The sequence below is a fragment of the Cyprinodon tularosa genome, unplaced genomic scaffold (assembly GCF_016077235.1).
Source record: "Cyprinodon tularosa strain WSP-4 unplaced genomic scaffold, ASM1607723v1 ctg1665, whole genome shotgun sequence".
NCBI lineage: Eukaryota > Metazoa > Chordata > Actinopteri > Cyprinodontiformes > Cyprinodontidae > Cyprinodon > Cyprinodon tularosa.
This window is the reverse complement of record NW_024038499.1, coordinates 4,614-22,042: the sequence shown is the minus strand read 5'-3', so window position 1 is coordinate 22,042 and position 17,429 is coordinate 4,614. Positions and strand designations below refer to the sequence as shown.

General features: G+C 37.2%; 1 protein-coding gene and 1 long non-coding RNA gene across 2 annotated transcripts; both read right to left on the bottom strand.

Moving 5' to 3' along the window:
* Positions 1-1,067: 1,067 nt before the first annotated feature.
* Positions 1,068-1,637, bottom strand: LOC119780829. The gene is made up of 2 exons (XR_005280452.1): positions 1,556-1,637; positions 1,068-1,490 (listed from the first exon to the last, which is right to left on the bottom strand). It is a non-coding gene; the product is annotated as an uncharacterized LOC119780829 (long non-coding RNA).
* A 12,235-nt stretch (positions 1,638-13,872) lies between these two features.
* LOC119780828 (C-type mannose receptor 2-like) lies at positions 13,873-15,955 on the bottom strand (the record flags this gene model as incomplete). The annotated part of the gene is made up of 3 exons (XM_038281039.1): positions 13,873-14,234; positions 14,516-14,869; positions 15,563-15,955. Coding segments are annotated over 3 exons (1,094 nt in total), but the record flags the coding sequence as incomplete, so codon positions are not given.
* Between the last annotated feature and the right edge of the window lie 1,474 nt (positions 15,956-17,429).

Here is a 17,429-nt window from a genome sequence, read left to right as displayed (position 1 = left end):
TTTAACGAGCTCGTTAAGGCTTCAGCCAAGTTTACTGCAGAAATCTCAGAGCAAACTTGAGATGGTAAAATAGTTGCAGCCCTTGCAGTCGACTTTCTTGGGTGTTTTAAAGGTTGCATTGACTTAACTTCAGGCTCAAAATCAAGATTTTCCCTTTCAACACCATCCTCAAGTCTGCTGTAAACATCAACCCAAGCTGCAGCCATTTTAACTTCCATATCAGTCTCCATTACCTTTAACTTGCTCTTTTCCTCATCAAGTTGCTGCAGCACTTCAGCCTCCTTCTGCTTCATTTCTGCCATAATCTGGGACTCATGACATTTCCACTCACATTCAAGTTTACTGACTTTAGCATGTTGAGCTTCAATCTCCAACATGGATTTAACTTGAACCCTTTTGGCTGCAAGATCAGCTTCTGCAATTACCCGCTCTTGAGAAACTTTGGAACTGGTAGTTGATGAACCATATGCACATGAAGAATTTTCAGTAGAGGCTTCTCCAAAAACAGACTGATATTCATCTCTATTTAAGATTTCTCGCACCCTTTCCTTTTCAACTTCTTGATTAAAATTTTCTTCAACAATACTCCCTTCCAAACGCTTACACACAAGATCATAAATATCATTTGTTAATATAGTACAGGCATCTAGTTTCTGCACAATATCTGGAGTATTTAAAGAATTACGTTGAAGACACTCATAATTTTGTTTCACTGTATCAAGACTGTTTTGGACTTGATTTATTTCATTCAGATTCTCCTGAGAGCAGAAACCTTTTAATTTCCTCCTGGCTTCCCTGACGATTTGCTTCCAGGATCCATAAGATTTAAGAAATGCCTTTGTCCATTTTGCAGATTCTGCTTCTCTGTACTGCTCTCCTTTCCAGTTAACTTTCTTGTCCGTGGACCTGAAACCAACTCTTGTCCTTTTGGCTTTACATCAGAGCACACATCTTCAGTAGAAAGTCCTTTTACACTTGGCAGTGACATCTTAACCCTTTACAATGACTTAAACCTTACAGTGAAATTAAACCCATAAATGTTATTTTTTTTTTTTCCATTTATTTTATTTTATTTTATTTATTTTTTTTCTTCCTCTTAATTAGTCCAGTTACCTTTTAAATAATTCGGCGTAATTTCACAAACGCCAATAAAAGTCAGGTAACGTCATCTCCAAGTTGTTTCCGTGTTTGATAAGTCAATTTCTCACCAAGCCAGCGATCATCTGTTGGATTCAGTTTCTGAAGCAAACTTGGATCCACCGCGAAGACAACTCCTCATGGAGGCGTTGACTCTGATGCTGCGTCAAACTTCGGCCGATGTCAGATCCAGAATTCTCGCCGTCAATGGATGTCCAGACGCACAGAAGCGACGAGTTTTCACTGTAGCAGCTCCCCAGCAGTGAATGAAATTTCAGCGGTCTCGACAGGTGATTTTCAATGTTTATTTTCTTTGATGCGGATCATCTCAGTCATCAATGTCACCGTGAAAACTAAACAAATACAAATATTAGAATATAAACATAAACTTACAACACACAAACAAAATAAAACATACCTCGCTGCTTTCACCAGGGAACGCTAAGAATCACAATGCAAGCACGGCTCTGAGGGTTATTGTCGGCATTCATTGATACAGCAGCCTTTATAGGGCCTGTCCTCATTAAGCTGCGGCAGCCCGTGAGGTACATAAGAAAAATTTTACAACATGCGATTACAATAAACAAAACACAATACAAAACAGTGGTAATCAAAACAGACAAATATAATCAAACAATCTGCAATCCTATAAATAATTTACAATAAATATATCCTATAAATAGTTAAATATAAATAATTTACAATAAATATATCCTATAAATAATTAAATATAAATAGTTACAAGTTTAAATAGTTAAAGAAACTTAATTTTAATTGTTAACTACCCATTACAACTATAAAACAATAGTGGATTTAATATCAAATTTTAAAAGGTATATTTTGATTTGAACTTTCTCCCTCTAGTTACACACTTTGGTCAATTTAAGATTAATTCATGCAATTGAATATTGTTTATTTGAAGGCATTAGAGGTGCAGTTTCTTGTCTCTCCTTGTATTGTTCAAGTGGTTGAGGTTGATTTGGGATTTAGAAAGTAATTAATAAGTAAGTAAAACAAATTAGTAAGTAGACCAATACTTTCTAGAGACAGTAATTAATACATTAATCTAATTAGACTTGTTGAAGATAAAATTTGTAGTTAGTAATTAAGAACTATTTTAGAGTAACTTACCCAACTGTTATAATATCAGAGGTGAAACTGGAAGAACAGTATTTTATTAAACCTAATTTAGTTTTCATGGATAGGTGCAATCCTGCAGGCATCAAAAGAACATGGCAGCAGCTGAAAATGAAATATAAAAACATACTTCAAGCAGGTAAGCCTTGAGCACATCATGGGAGTAGAGTAGCTACCTGGCTTTACAAACAGGATCATCCATAAAAGGACATGCCATTTCATTCCCTTTGATGCGCTCTACGTGACTGAAATGTGTGCAATGAATACTGTATGTCCCCAAAGAATCAATGAGATGTTTAAACACCACTTCCTCTTTAAAAAAGGGGAGGAGACCAAAATAAACTCCGGATTTTCTGAAGAAAACCTGCTCCTTACCAGGTTAGGTTCACAGAGTAAATTGCCATGGTAACTGACTCTGAGTATAAGTAACCTCTCTTTCAGAAACGGGCTTGACTTACTCTGCTTTCTCAGGTTTAACTTACCTCCCTTTCTGAAACAGAAAAACCAGAGTTTCCCTCATTTCAGGGTTAACAAACTCAGAGTTTTCACTTAACCTCCTTTCTGAAACAGGCCCCTGCTCTGAACTGCAGCAAACAAACAACCAAAATAACTTGTTAGATTAACAAATAAACAACAATATTCACCGGGACCTTCAGACGTCCTTGTGAATACAACCATGAAAAAATATAACTTTGAAAAGGTGGTTGTAAAGCAGTAGGGCTGGGTATTCATTAGGGGTGTGCAAAATAATCGTGATGATGATGCATCGTGATTCTAATTTTCGTGATCTACTGCATCGATTCTTGATGCCAAGACATCCTTTCAGCAGGCACACTACCTGGGATGCAGAGGGATGCTCTCTCCACCAATGGAGTGGATTTGTGGAGAGTCACAGTGGTTGTACCTCTTTATAACGCATCACCTCATCTAAGGCCTTCATATCTTTGGTTCTGGTCACTGCTAGTGGAGTTTTATATGAGCTTCCAAAGAGATCAGCCAGAGCACGAGAGTCCCTTGCTTTCTTTGATGGTGGTCCAGAAGGGTAATCAGGGGTTCAATTACCTCATCTTCTACATCTATCAGCCCTCTCTGGTGCTGTTGAAAAAATATATATAAATAAATATAAAATTTCATTAATAAAGAACAGATTTATAATTTGATATAATTAATTGGATATGCATTTTGGGGTTAAAAATGTGAAATAAATATAGTTCAATTTCTTTCCTGGTGAGTGTTCAAATAATTACAGGCTGATTAGCATTCCATTTGACAACAAGAAAAAAAATGTATTATAGTGTGAATTTTATTATTATTAAGTACTCAATGAACTTTTAACAGTGGCTAATTCCTTGGTGAGAGCTACAAGATACAAGTTGTGTGAACACTTCCTCTAGCTCAGCTTTAGGGTTGCAATGACAGACAGAGTAGAGGTGCTTTCCTGAGACATCACTATGGTGGCTTTCTTTAATCGCTTAAGAGCCTGTACAATATCCTCTGCTGCCATAATAATAATTATATTACTTTATTAATCTCACACTGGAGAAATTCACGTCTGCATTTAACCCATCTCCTTGAGAAGCAGTGGGATGCCACTGTGCGGCCCCAAGGGAGAAGTTTGGTGTTAAGGGTCTTACTCAAGGACCCAGACTGGCAGGGGTGAGTAAGGCAGCAGAGACAGCTGGTTGTTGTTCCAAGAATCTCTCCAGCATGTCTAAAGCACTGTTTCACCTCAGAGGGACATCAATTAATAGTTTGTGCTGTGGAAGGTCCAACAACCTCTGAATCTTTCTGAGGGCACGACAGGCCAAAGTACTTTGATGAAAAAAAGCAGAGATGCATCTTACTTTGCTCAAAAGCCGTGTGACTGCAGCAGTTTTAAGAGCAGACTGTGAAGCAAAATTAAGCACATTGGTAAGACAGCCAACATGTACTGTAATAGGTCAGTGAGATAGACAGCAACTAGCATGTTGGCAGCTTTATCTGTAAAAACAGCGACTATTTTACCACTAAAGCCGCATTTATTTTTTACCTCCATCAACATGTTAACTATGTTTCTCCCTGTATGACTCCCTGTGAAGCCGTCTGGTCTGAAGAACATTTGAAACCTGGTGGGAAGGAAATGGATCCAATTTTCTTTTGGGTAGATAAAGGTGTTTAGGTGTATTTTGCTTTGTTTCTTCTTTGCTGTTATTTAGCATTCTCAGTACATAGTCATTTTTCAAATTCACTAGCATGTTCTTCCGATAGTCTCTTGAAGTTTGAGTTTAAACTATTCTTTAAATTCAACAAACTCAATCCAAATTAATTAATTCTTCCATTCTGACAGTCTGGATTTCGGTCTAAATAACTTTTAAATATGTAATTTCCACACACAATTGTTGTAATGGCCATGATTTTATAAAGTTAATGGGATTTTTACATTGTGATTTTGTAGTTTTTGTGGAGCCCAAGGACACAGGCAACCACTTTCAGGGAATTTAGGGAGATCTGAATAAAGAATGATTAAAGAAAGGAACCTCAATGTCCTGGAGTGGCCTAGCCAGTTTTCTGACTTGAACATAATCAAATGCTGACAATCTGTATTACCCAGTGGCAGCCAAAACACTAACCCACACAGAAAAAAAACATGTAAAAAATTATTATTTTGCATGTAAATGTGCAATATCCCATGCAAACGTTTACCTGCTGTGAGAATTGGCAGCAGTCCCACACATTTTCGAAGTTTACAATAACAACTTAAAAGCAACAAAAACGTACCCAGCTCCGAACTTAACCAAAGAGATCTGACTGTTCATTTAATTTTAACAAAAGGAGGATCATATTTTTTTTTTTGCTTAACAGTGTTTTGCTTTTAAGCTTATCAAGCCACCATAGGGTAATTATTAATTTTCTCTCTCTTGGAGCAGATTTTGAATGCTGTTGTTTTTACAGCCATTTTATATAGACACATCTCCATATTTAACTAGAAAGTTTGGTATAGACTCTGGCTTCCTGTGGATGGGAGCTACCTACTAAACATTACATGGACTCTCAGTTTGACAGCATCCCTTGCCTTTAAAACACATCACATATTAGAGAGAAAAACGAGACACCAAATAAGATGTGGTTACTTTTTATTGTAGAAGATATCTTTACAGTGTTTAACTTTTTACAGTGCCCAATTTTTACAGACATTTATTAAATATATAACCTGATCTATAGACACAGGTTCACATGGAGTTAGTGTGGAGGGGCATAAATAAGAAGACACTAGAAATAAAGGATCATCCTATAAAAGGTTAATGTAAGGTTTGCAGACACTTTCCTAAATAACAGCAAAAGAACAAAAAAAAAGGAAAGAAAAAGTTACACCGAGATTTAATCAACGCAGCTTTTAAAGCATCAGCCTGTACAATCTCTAATAAAAGGGTTGGAAACCTTTACATTTAAATTTTCTATTTAGAAACAATCAACAAAATTTAAACTCTAGTGGAAAATAAAACCCATTTACATTCAACAAATTGACGCTAAGCAATAATCTAAAGCAGAGGTCACTGATTAAAGAACTGTGATCCGGATCTGGACCAACCTGCTGGCTAATCTGGACCCAACCTGATTTAAAACGTTTATAAATTATCACATGTTTTCTGGCGACATTGTCTAACTTCACTGGCGCAGCTTCTAATGTAACCCCAAAATCCCCCATCCTCCGTCTCTGCTGCGCTCCTTACCTCCTGCGCAAAGCAAAGCCTACAGCTTCCGCTGTTCCTCCCATATTGCTGCACTCCGACTTATCCTTGAAGCTTGAGGACAGCATGCAAGGCATTAATATGACATATTAAAAAATCCCCATCAGCATCCAGCAGATGTGTGGTTTCTGATGGAGATGAGAAATCTGCTTCCTGGTCTGTTGAAGGACCAATAGTTTGCATCTAATCTTTTAAATAAACACTGTTAGTTTTTTTTAAATATATAAGAATCATGCTCTAATTTGTAGTTACCAATCTGTTATTACTATATTTTAATTTGACAAACCGGATCTTCTTGCCGTTTTTTTTTTACTGTTTAGTGTGATTGCAATAGCGGATCTTGACCTGGCTGGACCGGAGCAGACCCTGCACATTTAGAGTATGGTTTATATGTAAATCAGGAAATTGTCAATATAAAAAACTGAAAGATTGTTGTTCTCTATTAATGTCTATTTTGTTTTACGTTTTTTTTTATTTAAAAATTCACAGATTAACAGATAATTAAAAATGTTAAAAATGAAATGATTTTCCTTATGAGGCTGATTGTAAAACACCAGGTCCTTGTCAGCACTGCTCATAGGTGCGTTTCTATGGCAACACCTGACCAAGTGACCTCAAAGAAAAAGAGAGTGGTGAGAAGTTCTTACATTGAGAAAGACAAAGACTTAAACCTTCCACAAACAAGTCATTTATTAAATCCCTCACAGTTAGAAAGAGTGATTTTTTTTTTTATAATTCAAGATGTTTCCACAGAACTACAAAATATCCTACGTTAAAACACCACACTTAATCTATTATACAAACTGTTTTAATCCTTAGAGCAGATAAAATTAAACTTCTCACTATCATTTTTTTTCCTCCACTGATGTTCTCCTCCTCTCTCCATGGCTCCAGACATGTCACAGTCATCCACTGGTTCCCTTGAGGCCCAGTTCTTATACCTGACCACTTTGTCATTGACCCAGAACCACAAATCCAGAGTGCAGGCGTAGTGCAGTCCCATCCAGACATAATCAGTCGAGGCGTTCTTGGCTTTCTCCTGGATCCATCTCTGCTCATCCAGGTTGGTGATGGTGACCAGGTCAACATGGTATTTTCTGCAATAGTCTAAGGCATCCTCCCAGGATTTTTTTTCTTGGACTAGTATCACTTTATCTGCTATAGAGGACATAAACAATTTCTTGTTCAGTGGCATTATTAATTAGTATTCGTAAACAATGGTAAAACGTTAATTAAACAAATTGCTTTGGTTTAAAACGCTTTTAAATGAGAAAATTTCACCACTAGGTGCTCTGAACCCTTCTCTACCTCCACTCCAGCTGCACCCCTCCCTGCCCGCTCTAACCCTACCTAGAGCTGGGCTATTCATTGCATTTGTTAAATATTTGAAATTTAAAAACATGCCATTTTCTAATTGCAGGGGGAGTTGTTTCCGGTTCAACTGGATTTAACAGGATTAATACACTGATTTTCTACCTTGGATTCACACAGAAGGAAGAGGGAGTTGCAGCTTGCACACAGATTCATGTATGCAAATAAAAAATAAACACCGGGGGGGGCGCTGTTGGCCCTGTGGCCGACTGGCTTGTGGGTCCGCCGGGCCCTGGCCCTCGGGCTATGTCAGTGCGACTGGTGGGGCCCCCTTCCCTCGGGGGGGCTCTTGGGGAACGGGGGTGGAGTCAGCGGGTGCACTTGACATTGAGGGTTCTGGGTTGTCGATTGGGGGGATGCACTGGCACCACCTATATGGGGTGGTGCCAGACGGGGGGTGGACTGTGCTGGACACCCCCTTTTGGTACTCCCAGTTTTAATTACACCTGATAGCAACACGCAACAACAATAACTCTTGGGGTCCCTTTGGGCGTCTGGGGCTTTGGGTCTAGTGGCGCTGGACTCAGTGCTCTGGGAGGGTGCTTCTTCGGGTCTTCATAACAACTATTTAGCTTCTTTTTTTTTGGATAAACTTCACATGCACAAGTGCAGTCTCACAAACAACTACAGGTGCTTGGCTCCAGGTACTCAGAAATTCACTTACATACAGAAAGCTCATATTCTTATTATCTGGTAACACAGAGTACATGTCAGATTAAATAATACTACTTCAGCGATAGTATCTAGGTGTTACAGATGTGGTATTGTATGTCTCGTACCATGTCTGTTGGTTGTGCTGTCCTTTTTACATCTCTTTGCAGGTGATGAAGCAGACTGAAAATGTTTTTATCATTATCTCCCTATTATCTCCTCTTTCTTTTATCTTTTCTCCTTTTTTCTCTTTTTCTTCTTCTGTTCTACCTACATTGCAGTGTCCATATAATCTGTAAAACTCCCTGCATCATTATAATTAAGCAATTTCTATGCATGAAACAAGTATGCATGAAACACTATAGCAATAGCCCTACTGCTCTAGTTGTGAAAGTAAAATCTGTTGGGCTCTTTTTTGGATCAAGACAATTATTCTTATTGCCACAATGCCAGACAGGACACTGTTAAAACAAACAAAAAAAAAAAAACAGCACATCGATCTGTGCTGTCTAAACCAAACACGCAGATTTTGTCTCTGTGCAATGGAAGCACACATTCTGGACCCTCCTTTATTCTTTTTTCAATTTAACTAATTCAGTTTATTTATCTAATCCGTCTGACTGCATCGACTCATTGACTTTCAGGATTCTCTCCTTTTGGACAATAATGTGGCGATGGTAGATATTTGCTCGCATTGTGTCCTTGACTCTACAACAATTCTTTACATGGAGCATGCATGCAGGGACAGAGGAGAATAAAAACAAATTTTAACAGCAAGAAACCTCCAGCTGAAGAAGAACCAGGATGAATTTGAGCGGCCTTCAGCTGAGGCTGACTTGGGTTGAAGGAGAAAAAAGCAGACATGCAAGAGGAACATAGAAGCACTGAGTGATGAAAACTTTGAAAATTGTAATTTTGACATTAACTTTCTTTTTCAATTTTTATAATATTTGGCATCTGTTCACTAACTGAAATATGAAGAACCAACAATTATCCTTCAGTTTTCAACAACAGAAAAGCATCACTTCTTCCCCATTTCCTTGTTTGGAACTGAGGCCCAGTCAGAGACGGAGGGAAGAAAAATCTGTCTAGGATACTCTGACAGTAGAATTAATGTGAATCCAGTCAAATCTGAAATAAAGGGAGAGAAGAATGTGGAAACACTCATGGCTGGGGAAGCGGCCATCTTGGGATGCCAGTTTCCCAGAGAGAGTTGGAGGTGTGTTTTTAACACTGATCTAGTAGGATTTAGCATGTCAAAATGTTTCCACACATTATTTTTATGCCCTGAAAGCTTATTTTTCATTCATCTATACATGTGATGACAAAACATGTGTTTTTGTTGTGGCTGCTTTAAGCTGCCTATTAGAATGATCCAGATTTATAGATGTGTTTTAACTGTTGTAATTTAATCTAAATAAGAAAATCTAACATAACTTTTTTATTCATGACACAGATTACAATCCAGGCGGCTGAAGGCTCCCCAATCCACTGCCGCTCTCCAGGATACAGTATAAACCACTGGAGGACATTTACTTTTATAGTGATAATTATGTTAAAAAACGTGTTTTTCAATTTGTATATGTGTAAAAATGTTTCAGTTTAATTTGTTGGAATGGAAAAAGAGGACCATTCCGACAAACTCCATTATGCAAACCGGCCTGTCCCTGAACACAATGTTATGTTGCTCACAAGCGAAGAAGAAAGAGAAGACTGAAGGACCAGTTGGCACTAATAGACACTGTTGATTGATTAATATCTATTTTAGGAAATGGAAGAGGCGCATTCCTTGATTTTTTTTGTTTAAATGTTAATAGATATGTAATGTATGAAAACATCACTGTCCCGGGTTCCTACTTTAATTTTCATAAAATATATTTATTTTTTATTTATGAGCTGGAAATGTCCCCAGATTAGATTGCAGAAATGTGGTCACCTTAATACAGAGGATTTACTCAATCTTTTTACTTCTTGCCTCCATTATTTAGATGCATCCAGACACAGTTTAAAGGAAGAAGAACTATAACCGCCCGCACCGTCTACACTGTCTTTGCTCACTAGATTATTGTTAAACGCTAAAATCGTCTTAACAGAAGAAATTCTCCTATTATGAGTTATTTTTAGTCCAGTTGCTTAAGCTAATATGTGCTGCAATTATTTTGGGGGTGTTAGCTTGAAAGTAAAGTTTCCATCAAAGATCCACAGCAGAAGCACCTCTGAGCTACTTATAGAAATCTGTGCTTTGCTTCCAGGGCCAGACTAGGAAAGAAAATCAGCACTGGTAATTTAGACCAGATCAGCTCCACACATTCATCAGAGCACTCTTTTTATTGGTTTCAGTCTCTTGGATCACAAAATCAATCTGCATCTCATTAAGACCGTAAAGACTGTAACGTGCCTTGAGATGACAAGTGTTGTGAATTTGCACTATATAAATAAACTGAAATGAATTGAATTAAGTCTGCATACTCTAAACTGGACAATGTTAATGGGTATTAATGTAAGTGAATATTCTAAACACTTGAGAAAGTGTCATTTATCCACCTAATAATCTTTTGTGCAGCATTCATTGGATTTGGGGCTTTTGTGTTTTAGGGAGGAAGAAAATGAAAAGAAAAAAAAAAGACAGTTGACGGATCAGAAAATGCTTATTGTTTTCTGAATATTATTTTACATTGTTGTGTTATTCAGCATTGGATACCACAGTTGAAGGCTAACCTCCAATTAAAACAGAGCTTACCCTGAGCTACAGCAATGAGGAGTTCAAGAAATGCAGCACTGCAATCACCAAAATGTCAGGATAAACAGTTCACTATGGTTTAGTGGTGAGCTCAGATCCTTCATGCTTCTGAGAGATAAGAATAGAAAAGTCTATTGTAAAGTGAGGAACCAAGCAACAACAGAAATTGTTTTAATATATTTTTCATCAACAAAGTCAACGGTCTGAGATTTCAGACAAACTTAAAGGAAAACTGTTCTAAAATAATAACTGATTTAATGGATGGAAACATTTGCTGCTTTAACCTGGAGATTTTGGATTAAAAACTGTTAAAGATAAACTACAAGGTATTTCTAAGGATCCTTTATCTGGTTTTGATGACCTTGAAGGAGGATTAAAATGGCTGCCAATATGCTGGTTCAATCGATCAGTCTTTTTTAAATTGTTCTGCTGTTAGTGGATCATCTCAAAACCTTTGGATATAATCTAAAATTATGACTCTATTCAATCCTTAAACAAGTTCAGCAGGGTTCAGGGTTACTAACACTGCTCTGACTCATGTGATAGATCATCAGTCAATGGATATGCTAAATATGGAAGTTTTATTCCTTTGAAGGCAGCTGCAACTCAGAACTTCCCTTCCGGCTCTTTTCCTGGGAGCAAGTTATTTACTACTCTTAACTCAAACTGGGTAGAACCATATAAAAAAAAGGACTCTGAAACAGGAGTAAAAAAGTAACAAAGTTTATTCCAAATCAGGTCGTTACAGGACAGACAAAGATTGAGCCCCGAACTGGGTCATCTCCTCCTTCTTATACCTCATGAGTCTATGTGTTGCATCAGGTGGATGCTTAGCTGTCTAAATCAGAAACTGACACGCCATCCATGCCCTAACCTTTATGCATCTTGCCTCCATGCCCAAGGATTACAGATAGCTCTCCTCTATCAGTCCGGCTCCGAGATGTGTCCTTGTCCAAAGTATCTGTAAAAGACAAGAAGGCTGTCCTATTTAGATTACCTCCATACACGCAGTGTAATCCACCATGTGAAGGAAGGCCTTCAACCCCATCTAATCTGGCTAACAGAGTAACAATGCACATGATGTATTAAGAATAAACCTAACAGATAAAAAACTAAAGAAAAATTAAATAAATAAAACAGCTTTTGCTGTCATTGATCTTTGCATTGACTAGAAAAACTTCCTCCGAAAGAGTGCTCCTAATGAATGACATCTTACCTTTCTGATTGTTAAGAAGTGTATTTTAATGGAAGTTTATCCAGAGCTAAAATTACACCATGAAGTCGACCTCAAGGAAGTTTAATGTGACCACTTTAATTTTCTCTTTTCATAAATTACTTTCCATGTTCATTTAGGCTAGTATAGTCCTTTATGCTGATGATGCTACTTTTTTTGTTTGCTTTTTGAATGGTTATTTTACAAACACATCAATTTCTGATCAGAGCACTAATCAACAGGGAGAAGATATCTGACAGTAAAGTGGAGGAAAATGGAGAAATTAGTACTAAATTCATTTTTGTTAATGTGTTTTGAAGACAAATGTATTTAATCAGTGAGTTCAGTCATGTACCAATGATCTCCATCTGTCACTAGAGGGAGCACTGGTGCAGCAGGTCTCTAAGGTTAAACTGTTGGGCTTTAGATTGGAGCAAACCAAATTAACCATAATATTAGAATGATGGGCAGAGGTACAGATAATCTGCTTATTGTCCAACTTCTGTTCTAAAAATGGTTGCTCAGAACATTGCGCTGCGTCGCCTTCATCTCTGTCCAGTTCTGTGGTCCAATGCTGCACAGAAGCATTTATGGAAACTTCAGAGCTCGGAATAGATCAGGAAGAAATTAACTTTCTCTAAAAATGAGAAATACTTTAACTGTCTCTATTACAGGCAACCCTTTGATGTTTATTCACACAGTTCTGATCGACCAACAGCCTGTTTTTCTATGTAAAAAACACTTCTAGTGAGTTTTGTCACCACTGTGTCACAGTGTGTCTCACCAAATGAGTTCAGGTTCTCCTGTGGTCCTCAGGCACAATTCAGTTTCTATGAGAAGTTTTTGACAGAGGCCCAAATGCAGGGATTTGTTTTACATCACATCTTAGAGACAAAAATAAAAAAAGTGTCTTTAATAAGAAACATCAAAAGTCACTTAGTGAGGTTACTGAAAAAATGACTGTCTTCTCTCCATTTTAAAAGTACTTTTGTAGTTTTTTTTTCCAATGCAAATACTTTGAATTTATTTTTGTACTTTATTTATATATTAATTTTATTTACACTTAATTTAAAAATTTCTAGGACCCCAGCCTAGGAAGACTAGCAACCACCTTGAGGGAACTAATGGGATCCAAATAGAGAAATTAAGGTGTGGCTCAATAAGAAGCAGCTCCAGGTCCTGAAGTGGCCTAGCCAGTCTGCAGACCTGAACCCAATCCAAACATCTTTGGAGGGAGCTGAAGGTCCATGTTGCCCAGTTACAGCCCTGAAACCTGAAGGATCTGAACATCTGTATGGAGGAGTGGTCCAAAATCCCTAAAGCAATGGGAGCAAACCTCGTCTAGAAATACATGAAATGTTTGATATGTATCTATGATTATAAACTGAGGTTTCTTTAACTAATTAAATATTTAGTTTCTGATGTATGACACACCTATACCTGACAGTACACACACCTTTATTAGGCCTCCAAGAAAAAAACTAGACTTAAAATAAACCCAAAAAGGAATGACAACACACAAAAAAAATCAAGAGTCAGACGCATTTAGTTTGTTAATAGGTGTGATTACGTTTTATTTTTTTAATGCACTTCTTTAATGTATTTATATTATTCTTTCTGGAATTCTGAAGTAACTGCACACTTGCGTCCCCTATTTACAGAAAGCCCATAAATATATAACCAAAACCTGATCAAAATAAAGGAAAAGTTGAACCTTCTCTGATAGAGAAGTAGATGTTTCCATGGAAGAAGCCAGAAAAAAAAGGATAATATTTAACAGGTTTAAAGTGCTGTAGTTTGGTGGAAATATTATCTTTATACTAATAATTAATTTAATTTAAATAATTTTTCCACACAATTCTCAGCATCACAGAATAAAGCAACACAAATAATCTATAAAACAATCAGTGTTATTCCTTAGAGCAGATGAAGTTAAACTCCTCTAGATCATTTATTTTCCTCCACTTATGTCCTCCTCCTGTCTCCATGGCTCCAGACATGTCACAGTCATCCACTGGTTCCCCTGAGGCCCAGTTCTTATACCTGACCACCTCATCACTGACCCAGAACCAGAAATCCAGAGTACAGGTGTAGCGCAGTCCCATCCAGACATAATCAGTCGAGGCGTTCTTGGCTTTCTCCTGGATCCATCTCTGCTCATCCAGGCTGGTGATGGTGACCAGGTCATGGTAGTGATCTCTGCAGTAGTATAAGGCGTCCTCCCAGGTTTTATTTTCTTTGACCAGGATCATTTTATCTGCCATAGTGATGATGGACAAACCAGATTCTTTGTCAAATACTTCATCAGTATTCAGAGATAATGATCCAAAGTTTTTTTATTTGAGTAAACAGAAATATTTGATTTTCTAATTGTATGTTTTTTTTTATATATACATATGGACTCTGCAGAATATGATATGAATGTGTGTGCATTGAACGTTATTAATTGCTTTAAAAATATATTTACAACATGTACAGGCAATATAAATCAATAAAAAAAAAGTTCAACATCGGATAAGCTTTATAAAAACATCTCACCATCATAACAGATGAAGGGTTTTTCAACAGTACAGTCCTCACTCTTCCATCTGCCTTTATGATTGAACATCATGACTGTACATTGCCCACTGTTGTATTTCTCATTATTAAACTCATTCACCCAGTGTCTGAAAGAGAAACTGCTTCTATCTGACCACCTCCATGTGTCTCTGAAGAGACCAAAGTATATTTGTGTTTCATCTCCCACAGAGCTCATCACTTCCTCCAGTTCTCCATCCTGTAGCTGCTTCATTCCACTGATCAGGTCTGTGTGATTCTCTCTGCAGTAACTCTGAGCTTCCTGCCAGGTCTTCTCCTCTCTAATCAAGTGGTATTTCTGGGTTCTATTAGTTTCTGTGGAGTAAAGAGATACAAATACATCATATTGACTTTATATAAGAAAAATCCATAGAAAGTGTTTGTTAGTCAGAGTAGACAGAGTAGAAGGCCTTCCTTCACATTGTGGATGTCACGTGTGTACGGAGGTCATCTAATCAGGACAGCCTTCGTGTCTTTAAGAATACACAGGATATGGGCACATCTTGGAGCCGGTCTGATAGAGGATAGCTATCTGTAGTCCTGAAGTATAGAAGCGAGCTGCATGAAGTTCAAGACATGGATGGCGTGTCAGTTTCTGATATGGCCAGCTCAACATCACCATGATGCAACACATAGACTCATGAGCTATAAGAAGCAGGAGATGACGTTGTTCGGGGCTCAAACTTTGCCGGACGCTCGCGGACGTGATTTTTGAGACCACAGCTGTGTAAGCTCTAAGCTTTTTTCTCTGTCCTGTAACGACCTGATCTGGAATAAACTCTGTTACTTTTTTACTCCAGTTTTTATAGTCGTTTTTTATATGGTTTTACCCAGTTTAAGTTAAGAGTAGTAAATAACTTGCTCCCAGAAAAAGAACCGGTGAGACGGCCCCCGGGGCGCTACAGCCTTTTCTTCCAAGGGGACAAATCCTTCTCATTTTAACAAAAGGCATTTTAAGAGAACAATTTTATAATAAAAAATACAGAAAATGTGATTCATCTTCCTCACCATCATAACACAGGAAACATCTGGTATGTTGGCACTGAGTATCCGCCCATTTAAGATTTTTATATAGAAACCCACAGTTCTCATAATCTCTATTTGCTCTATCAGTTGGTTCTTTGTGTTTAACTTGGTCCCAGTTTGTCTCACTTTCATTAAACTTCATTCCAGGCAGAGACCAGTACCATGTTCTGTTAACATCTGTCTGATCATACAGACCAATCCAAGCTTCTGTCATGTTTCCTGCTGAGTTACTGAGGAATCTCTTCATGTCTGCCATGTTAGACACTGTGGCCAGGTCAGTGTGGTTCTCTCTGCAGTACTGCTGAGCTTCAGTCCAGTTCTTTTCTTCATTAATGTAGTGATACTCATAGAGCTGACAGTTGATGAAAAAACGACCTGGAAACATGAAAAATTTATTTTTTTAGCACTAGATTATAAATATCCACCACCATTTGCAGTGGGTCTTAGTTTAGATTTGTTTTTAAAGGGTTACAGGGATGAAGGGACACATTGGCTCATAGGAGGTTGTCTTGTATTTTTCATTTTATGTTCCCTCACAAGACTAAGAAAATCATTAAGGTCTACATTATATTGTTTTCTATTGTTATTAGTTACTTTCTGTGTGTTAATATATCAGCCATCTCTCCATGTCTCCATGAGTCTGTATATTACCAGAAACCAGTGAGTGTAGTTGTGCTTAGATCAACTTACCCATCAGAAAGAGCAGAATCACACTCCACTGCATCCTTGATATCAGATGGAATATTTTTCCTTGAGCAGTTTTACTGTTCCAAAAACAAAGCAAAAACGTGAAAATTAAATTGATTTGGTCACACTTACATCTCCTAGATATAAATACACACTAATCAAGACCAAAGAGCTTTTCTTATTCTTTTAAAATTTCTCTGCTGAGAATTAAGTCTGACATTCTGGTGATATGTTTACGTAAGGCTGTCCTACATGGCGTTCCCCATTTTTACTTAGAGGTAATGAATGTGCAAAAATTGCAAATCTTCTTTTGGCTTGTGTATGCTCTTGCACCCGTTTAATAGGCATTCCTTCTCAGAAATGGGTACAAGGTTGTGCATGTGCATTTTTTCTTAAAAGTGGAGAGGGCGGGTCTTTACAAAAATTTGCGAAAATCTAAACCTTAACGTGTCTCAGTTGAGTTTTCCTTAAAGGCTCCAGATGTGCTGAGTCAGCCCTGCATCAACAGAAGGGTTTCATTTGTTAATTGTAAGTAAAGGATAAAAAGCTCCAGAAAAACCTTTGAAGAAGCCTTCAGTTTAGCTCCACCTCCGACACTCAAGCCTATAGGCTCTAGTTTACTGTTTTTAGCTTGTTGTGTCACTTAAACCACCTCTCATTAAAAACAATCTGTAGAATATGAGAGTATGTTGATTCATTTTACCTTTTTTCTGGCAATGTTTGATTTATCAGTGTCTGCATTATACTGTGATTAAATTTTTAGCGTTTAAATTTTCAGTGTTTAGTTATTCACTGATTTATTTAATGTCAAATCTATTGTTGATTTCAGTGCAAGCTGTCAGTAGTTTATATCCATAAATACTCAAAAATAGAAAAGGTGCTATTGTTCTAGATATTCAATATATGAAGATTTCATTTGCAAAAACAGATAACTCCCTTTTTATAAATAAAAAAAATTCATTTTTATAAGCTGCAAAGAGTAAATTAGCTCTTTTTTTTATGGCATTTATCTGTTTTTGCAAATGAACTCTTCAAATATAATCATGAACATAAATAATTATAACATCCTTCTTTTAATTTTTGTATAAAAATGCCTAACTAAAAAACAAGTTATAAAACAAAATAAGGGTGGTTATTATATTTCTTTCCATGAATGTCTGCA